The 8943-nt window shown below is 49.3% G+C and overlaps 1 protein-coding gene across 3 annotated transcripts in view; it reads right to left on the bottom strand.

Moving 5' to 3' along the window:
• Window positions 1-619: 619 nt before the first annotated feature.
• The window catches only part of SLC25A48 (solute carrier family 25 member 48), a 45240-nt gene continuing 36916 nt past the window's right edge, over window positions 620-8943 (bottom strand). For all 3 annotated transcript variants that reach the window (XM_036848585.1, XM_036848587.1, XM_036848586.1), the window contains 2 exons: window positions 4965-5094; window positions 620-1820 (listed from right to left, as the gene is read on the bottom strand). In XM_036848585.1, coding sequence (XP_036704480.1) covers window positions 1805-1820; window positions 4965-5094 — 146 coding nt within the window. In that variant the 3' untranslated portion in view covers window positions 620-1804. The remainder of the gene's footprint in view (window positions 1821-4964; window positions 5095-8943) is intronic.

Genomic DNA, 8943 nt, shown 5'->3' with positions numbered 1-8943 from the left:
CTTCATTTTTGCACTTAATATACGGCCAGCATCATATTTCCATGTTAACTTACCTCCTTCAATCATGCAGAGGAGCCAAGATGATCAGAAGAACCTGGGACAGGTTCTGACACCTGAAGAAGGTTGTTGCGGATCTCAGCTCATCAGGAGCACCCAGCAGAAGACCCCACCTGGCCTCGTGAATACAACACTCTTCTGAACAAACTGGCAACCAGCAGCAGCGCCAGGAAATGGTCTAGCTGAGGAGGACTTAAGAAACATGTTCTGGGTTGTGTTATACAAAACACCTCAGGTTCCCCCGGGAATGAACCAGATGCTAGTCAGCCTCTCTTCACCAGCATCCATAGTGCCTGCCAGGCCCAGCGATGCATGCAGACCCATCTCTCATGTAAACAGAACCGTCTCTAATACGCCAGAATGGAAGTACCACAGGGGCCCTTCATGGCTGTCCCCAACATCAAGGACAGCGTCTGCATGTAGTCAATGCTCAAAAATGTTTGATGACTGAAGGAAGGAGCGAACATCCTGCTGCTGGCGGGATGAAGAGTTTAGATCGCAGCCTATAGAGCTGCCCGGGGACCCCACAGTGCCAGGGGCAGTAAAGGAGAAAAATCAAGGAGACCATACTGAGGGTTTTATTTCAAGCAGGGAACCCTTTGCTACAGTAACAGCATAAGTTGAGGAGACTGAACACTTTCAACTTGGTGCCAGAGCCATGCTTTGTGCTGGTGCTGGGTCTGTTGGGGGAGGGGATTTTCAGAGACATTCTCCAAATCACTCAAGGGGGATGGGAGGCAGTGGAAAAATCAAGGAAGACCCTTTCAAGGGGGAAAAAAGGGGTGGTGGTGGGGAATCTAAGGATATTTTCCCCACCAGGATCTAAGCCAGGAATAGATGCATCACGCTGGCTGGTGGCGGCTTCCCAGGGCACTGTGTTGAGAAGGATTCGGGAGCGGCATTCAGCTCACGAGGAAGGGGCTGTATGACTGATTAGGGACGCTCCTGGGGGCTTGGAAGTGGCAGTGACATCATGGACACATAACAGCAAAAGAGCAGTGGCCTCCCCACATGGTCCCAGGGAGAAGTAAAACTTAGATTAATGACATCATAATGGAAATCAGACTGTGGACAAAGAGTTCATTTTGTTGTGTTTTGTCCTCCATGTGAAAATAAGGCCCAGAGAACGCCCACCCGACCTGCACTCAATACTGCCATCCCGGAGATGCTGCAGCCGCGCATGCCACTGTCCAGGGAAGAGAAACCTGCTACAAGGCTTCCCCGCCGCCCTGCCCACCTGAGGCAGCTGGGGAAAAAGGAGCGAGCTTGCCATCTGAGTTCCTCTCCTCACCTGTGTTGAGAGGGCTCCTCTCTGGGCCGGTGACATCCACAGGGGTCTAAGCAGAGGGAAGAATGAGGGTGGCCAGTCTCTTGGAAGCCAGGCGGAAGCATCTGATACAGAAATGTTTTTATTTGGGAACTCAGAGACAACTCCAGCTCCTCTGTGAATTCCCAGCGAGTTTACAGCAGTCTTGGGGGCAGGGTCTATTTGACCCTGCTTGATATCAGGTGCCAGTGAGGATCTGAAATAGATGGTCATGAATCAAAGGTCCTTCCAAGGCAGCAGCTCAGCGGCCCCAGCCCAGAGGTGAGGAAGAGTGCTTGCAACTGGGAAAGCAGGGATTCTGGAGGTGAGACCGGGTGGCTGAGGGTCGGCAGGGAGGCATTCTTCCTCTTCAGTAAATTCGCTACCACAGGTTCTAGAGACGCCGCCATCAGCATCAGCTGTAGCAGAATGAGGCCCTGGTCAGGTGATGCTGGCTCTGGAAAGAAAGAGGAAAGCTAAGACTTTCATCTAACTGGGGTTATCAGTCAGCGAGATCCAGGAGTCAATCTATCTGAAAACTGTTTTTGTGAAGCAACACTGGGCAAAGTATCGCCATGAGAAAAGACTGGGGAAAGGCTATGAGGTTGTCCGGGGTTATTTGTAAAAGTTCGATAAAAGATATTGTAGGAAAACATGTATCTTCCTGCCTTGAAAATGAATTTTCCTGAAGTTGAAAAGTGGGCCAATGAAGTCTGAATGTCACAGCAGAGGGCGAACAAGCATCATTCCAGGAAAGTTCTGGGGGCAGGGGATGCTGGCAGGCCGGTAGCGATGGTGCAGTTGGATTCACAGGCCTCGGACCTGTGAATTCAGGTCAGTGCTTGGATTCACAAGTGCTGACCACTGAGCGGTGGTTGGGACCCCACTTCTACCACCAAAGGTCATCTTCCTTGTACAGTCTGATCCTGGTTTCTCTACGTGAACAGACAAAACTAACCACATCACAAAACCACCACCTTGTGCGGTATTTACTGGGTTTCAAATGATCCTTGGGTCACTCATATGTGTGATCTGGGAGCGAGATAACTGAGTGGATGAGTGAGAGGGAAGTGCTCTTCCTTCCCAGGACTTCGTGGGGGCGGGGGGAGAGCTCTGTATCTGGTGGTTGGAAGGGGGCTGGAGCTGCTTGGGGCTGGACTCTATTCCCTGCAGGCACCTGGAAACAATTCCACGCCGTTCCCACCACCTGTGCCCAGGAATCGAGATAGACAGCGTCCCACCACTTTTTAGGCTCCCTAATTCTCTAACTACCTCATCCCACTCTGTCCTCAGTCTAGGTTACGAGGCAGGCACTGGCTGCCTTGTCTTCAAAAAGTGGGTTTTACTGCTGCCTGGGGCATGACCTGCCCGAGATTTCAGCGCTACTTGATAAATTCAGATCCAGGACTCATTAAAGGGCTTTGGTGTTCTTGGATTAGAGCAGGAAGTTGAACTCCTTGGGTGAGGCTTGTTCAAGATGAGGCTCCAGAAGAGTCACTGGGAATGCCCTCCTCCACCTGAGAGGCACCAGCCCCCTCGCCACCCCAGCAGAGAAAAGGCACACAGACATCTGTGCCCCTTGTCCTATCAGAGCACTTTCAGAAGGAAAAGCTTCCAGTTGGGGCACTGCTCTGAAAGGCCAAATCCAGGACAATCAGGATTGGGCTTGCTAGAAACGCCTTCTTTCCTCCTGAAGTAGCCAATCACCAGGGTGGCCACAAGTGGCAGGGTGCCATGGCTCAGGCAAGCGTCCAGTGACTCTGGGATCTGTGAAGCCTTGGCATTAAAACCGCTTTGCAGCTGAAGATTTAATGACATGGAAAAATGGTCCTGAACTAGTAAATGGGAGGAGTGAGTTATAAAATACTGAGTAAAGTTGGATCCCATTTGGGGGATAAAAAAGTTGGAAGAATATTAACAAGGTCATGAGATTACAGGTATTTTTATTTTGTTCTTTTTGTTTATTTGTATTTTCTATTTTTTCCTACAATAAAAATTGATTTTATGATAGAATTTTTTTAAAGTCACTTTCATCTGTTAAAAGGGGGATGTGGCCAGTATCTGAGCACAGCTTTAAGAACCAGACTTCTCTTCCCTGTCCTGGACATAACCCAAGTTCAGTGACTCTTTACCCAGGATATTTAATTATGCAAAATGTGTTGCTGCCCTTTTCCTTTTGTAAAAGAGGGTAAAAAGCCAGAAAGCTGTGGATACAGGTGCTTTAGTGAAAAGCTAAAGCATGTGATTTAAAGCCAGCGTCCAGGGCTGGGCCTGGGCTCACTCTCATGAGCCTGATCCATCCTGCCCTTCCCTTGGCTCTAGGGTCTGGCCCCATCCACGCATCCTAGCCAGACTCTGATGCCCCAGGGCAGTCAACAGGGAGGTTGGTTAGACCTTCCTGATGAAGACAATCCTTTTTGAGAGAATTTGCAGTCACCACGACCGAAGCAAAATGGTCTCTTGTTTTCTAGAAAATTCAGTGACTCATCCCACTTTGTCTTCTGAGCTCTGCAAACAACTAGTTTGGGGCTAGAGAAGGAGAAACAAGGGAGGAAAAGAAGGGATATTGGAAGTTGATCATCCATCTACTCAACGGTGTTTCTGAGTGGCCATTTGTGTGCCAGGCTTCGTGAGAAGCACTAGTGATACAGAGGTGAAAACATAGTTATAGCTCTTCTGGAACCTTCGTGCTGGCTGGGGAGTGAGGAAAGTTGGCAGGCAGTTATAATGCATGGGCATGTGGTAGGGACAGAGCAGAGCCTACAGCAGGCACACATCCTCCTGGCTGAGACATCAGGGCAGGCTTCCTGGAGGAGGAGACCTCTACACCAAGGCCTGGACAACAAAGAGGAGTTGGTGAGGCCAAAAACAAGAGGAAGGCCTGAGAAGAGGGTGTCAGGCAAGGGCGGCATGCACAAAGACCCTGAGGCGAGAGTGAGGATGGTATGTCTAAGATGCTGGTGAGAACGAGGTTGTTAAGGACTGACACATAACCTAGAGGGCAATGGGAAGCCATTGAGGACACTGGAGCAAGGGAGTCACTTGTTCAGATTTCTGTTTTTAGATCCCTTTGGCTGCAGTGACCTTTCTACAATGAGAACAGGAAAAGGAGAGGGTGAGGGAGGCAGGGATGGTATAGCAGAGGCTGTCCTCTAGACTCTGGGAGCCTGTCCTCAGACCTAGACTGAGTTCAGTAGGGAGGTGGGGAGATGGTGCCTGTGTAACAGGCGGTGGGCACCCTGGTTCAAGTCCTCAGTCTTGAGCCTAGGTTATTTAAATTGTACAGTGAAGCTAAACACGCGTCTCTCCAAGGGCTGTTGAAGCTACTGAACGGGAAACAGATAGGTGAGCTCACTATAAACAGGTAAGTTCTGTGTCGACCTCAGTCACTGAGCGTCCAGCTCACCATCAGCCACAGGTGGGCATTTCAGAAGGGCTTTTTGATGACAAGAAGGGTGGCAATTCTAGCCCAGAATTAACACAGATTAAACAGGAAACAAATGACAGAGGGATATTTCAGAAGGCCACACCATTTTGACCTCAAAGAAGAAAGTTTTAAGCTCCAGGAGGGCACAAGTGGCTGGGAAGGAGGTGCACTGACCTTGCGCTCAGGGGCTGGTCGCCACGTGGTCCCCGCGGATCGCCTGCAGCGAGAGCTCGTACCCAAGGAACATGGCCGCGCTCATGGGGAAGCCCCGCACGGCATTGACCGTGATGCCTCTGAAAAACACCTTTGGCAGGAGGCGGCGTTATCACAGGGCACTGACCTGCACCTTCCGCAGGGCTGCCACCGAGGGCAGAGCCAGGGCCGGCGCTGCTGCCCACCCACGCAGCCCCCTGTCCCAGGCTGGACCCTACAGAGCCCAAAGGACCGGGAAGGTGGAGACCCTCCCCCGCCAGCACACACACACCCCAGCCACGCCCCCACCCTCAGCCACGTCACTTCTGAAGGCGCGTTCCTTCGCAGGCCCGGTACGCATGCGCTACATACTATGCGCCAACAGGTGAGTCCCGCGAACACCACATACACTCGTTTAATTGTGGCGCTCTCTCGTGAGCATGCGCACAGATGCTCGGTTCTCGGGACTCTGCAAGTCAGAGCTCCACACGCTTTGCAGGGGTAGAGCACCCGGCCATGACCAACAACTGTGACAGGTGCTTCACAGGACGTCCCCAAAGGGGCAGGGTAGGGGGAACTCAGGCCCTGCTCAAGATGACACACCTGGAGTCCAGGTACAGTTTGCCAGTTAGTAGCTGTGTTACTTGGGAAAATAGCAAAGTCTCTAGAAGTCAATTTTCCCAACTGTCAAATAGGGGTAATAATACTATTGACCTCCTACAGTTTTTGAGGGAATAGATGAGACGTTGCTTTTAAAGGCATTTTCACAGTGCCTGTCAGGCAGTAAAGCACTCCTTAATTGTTGACAGTCACACCACCATCCTTATCATCAGTACTCACCACTTCATACAGAGTAGCACTCCACTTTGGTCATTAGTATGAGTGCTGAGGAGTATTAGTACCAGTGGCCTAAACCCGGCCTTTAATACAAGACTGTATTTGTCTTCACCCCTAGGGAATATGGTAAGATGCTTCCCTTCCACCCTGAATCTTCCTGCCTGGTGCTGGGTAGACACTGATCTTTGTGACGTGGTTCCAGCCCTTGGGAAGTTTATAAGCTACTAGGGAAGATAAGCCCCATTCAGGAGTAACTACAGTATAACCTAGAACATGATGAGAATAAATAAAGGCCTTGGTGAGGGGTGGGATGGGGAGGAGCTGTCATTAAATGTCTTCTCTGGGAAGAGATCACATGTCTGAAGGTAAATCACTACCCAAGTGTGAATGACCTGAGAACTGTCAGGTATAAGATGTAAACTTGTTTATTGATGCCTGTATAATTTACTGTTTACGGACTAGACCTGGTACTATAATTTTCAGAAGGTAGAAATCCCTTGCATGTCCCCAGTTTTCTTAGTTGTTGGACACTGTGATGTCAGGGTAGGTGCAGGCCACTGTCATGGGCCAGGACGTCAGGTGACAGACATCCCTTCAGGAGAGGCGCCTGCACCATGGCACTCGTGGCAGCCTGGGACATGCAGCTTCGTCAGGAAGGAGAGAGAAGGGCCTCAGTGTACCTTGGTGGGTGAGGGAGCCTTGGCCCCAGGGAAGGGAGCTTAAGATCCCCAGAGGTGAGCAAGTGGCCCAGCCAAACCCTGGAGCAATTCAGGTAGGGGGCAAGAGGGCTCCTTGTAACATTAGTACTCCTCTCTAATGTCTAACCTTTCTGGAATTCCACAGGCTCAGCCAGGGTGACTGAATAGCAGCAAGGAACTGGGTCAGGCTCTGAGAGGAAAATTCCATGCCGGGTGCACACAGAGGCTCCCGTGTGCACCGGGGTTTGGCTCTGCAAGGCGAGGCAAGCCAGGCAGGACGCAGCTTGGAATGTGATCCTCCTCTCCCACGGCACTGGGCCATGCAGGAGCCGTGGGCCACTTCAGGCAGCCAGAGGTGACCTCCCCCTAGCTATGGCCTGCTCTGCTGTGAGGCCCAAAGATGGCAAAAAGAGTGCAGAGCTACTGGCTATCACCTTGGCTTTTGGAACACAAAAACAGTAGACAGAGTCTTTCCTCATGAATCCTCAATGGCTCCCCACTTTCCAAGGTCAAGTCCATACCCTTCCCTGGCCTGCCAGGACCCACATGCTCTCTCCTTGCACTTCTCTGAGCTGCCTCTTACACTTGACATTGTGGGCAGTATATTGGCCTGCCATTCATTCCTCCTAACAGGCCAGCTCTCTCTCACCACTGAGCCTCTTCTGGTCCCCTCTGCTGGAATCCTCCCCAGACTCGGCTATACCCTCTGGTAGCCCTGCCATGGCCACCCCAAGTAGGATTATGGCCCGCTGTCTTCTGTGCCCTCAGTATCTCTGCCATCACAGCACTTCTCACACCATCCTCCAATCACCTATGACTTGTCTGTCCCTTCATTAATAGTCCCAGTCAGAGTAGTGACAGCAGGGCTGTGTGTGCGGCTCACATCTGAATCCCTAGCATCTGCACGGTGCTTGGCCTAGAGGAGCCTCTATAAATCTTATTAAATGAATCAATGGATGGATGGACAGGCAGATGAATGAATGAGTGAATGAATGAATGAATGCATGAACGAACAAACTCCTTGCTGTGAAAAAAGAATGGTCTCTGGGCTGAAAGCATCCTGGTGGTGGTTGTGGTAGTGGGGGATTCCTGGAGTGGAGGGAGGCCTTCAGATCCCCCAAGTGGCAGAACCAAAGAGTAACCAACACTGGTGCCTACTTACAAATGGTCCCCTCCATCTCTCCTTAGAGTCATCCAGTCTCATCCCACTGTCACAAACCCCCTCACAACAGTCACCTCTGTGGAGCTAGAGGACATCAAGTCACTCCTCCAGCCTCCTTATTGCAGATGACAGCTCTCCAAGTGTGAGCCATGGCCCATGTGGTTTAGGACGATCCTCTCAGCAGGCAGAGAATGGATCCAAAACTACCCCACCTTTCTTCCGTTCTGACTTGGGAATGCCCCAGAAGTCCATGGACTTACTAATTCCCCTACCATAAAGACTGCTTTACTTGTAATCACTGAGTTACAAGGGGCTACTAAAATTGGGTACCATTGCCGTTATTTGACTCCTTTCCAATTCTTTACTATCACTGAGTTCTTCTTCCATAGGGAAGTGAGAATAGGTTGCAGCCTCAGTGAGCTGCAATAAAACTGTTTGGGAATGGGTACTCCACAAAGCCAGCACTCAAGCTCACTAGGATTGGAGCCATTCCTCAGCCTTGGGAAAAGGTGCTCCACCTGCCGCTGCTGGGGATCTGACTGTGAGACCACCCAACTTTCCAGGGCTGTATAAGATTATTTTTTTAATCATGTTGCTATGTATGTTTATATGCAAACACATATACAAACATACATAAATATACACACACACATATATGCTTGCATAGGCTGTGAATATTTTGAAAATATATCACAAGAAACTTATAACAGTGATTGCCTTTGAGAGAAGACTGGCAGGGGGTCACAGGAGGGACATTTAGACAGTATATCCTCTTATACCTTTTGAAGCTTCCTATGTTCACATACTACAAATTTTTTAAGCAACTAATAAAAAATAATTTCAGTCAATGATGTGGTTAATCAAGTTGAATATTGCTATCTCTGCTTAAAACCTGTCTCTGAATATAAACTGTGGGTCAGACACTTTTGAGGTTAAGAAATCAATCATCTGACCTCAGTTGTTTTCTAGGACTTTGCTTTTAACAGAACACAGTAAATTTTTGGAGGAAATAATATCTGCAATATATTTTGCTTCTACAGCACTTTTTGGAAAAATGATACATTAATATTTGGGGAAATAGAAAAAAAATCTCAAATAAAAACTGAGCATCTCTTTTGAATCTCTCTTATGTGTCACTCTGTATTTATTGGTTGAATCACAAACTGTGCTTCTGCTAAAAAAATACAAAAGACAATTGATTCAACATCTATTTATGATAAAAATAATAAAGGCCATATGTGACAAGCCCACAGCTAACTTCTTA

Source organism: Balaenoptera musculus, chromosome 3 (genome assembly GCF_009873245.2).
Source record: "Balaenoptera musculus isolate JJ_BM4_2016_0621 chromosome 3, mBalMus1.pri.v3, whole genome shotgun sequence".
Taxonomy (NCBI): domain Eukaryota; kingdom Metazoa; phylum Chordata; class Mammalia; order Artiodactyla; family Balaenopteridae; genus Balaenoptera; species Balaenoptera musculus.
This window is presented reverse-complemented; position numbering and strand designations above follow the sequence as displayed.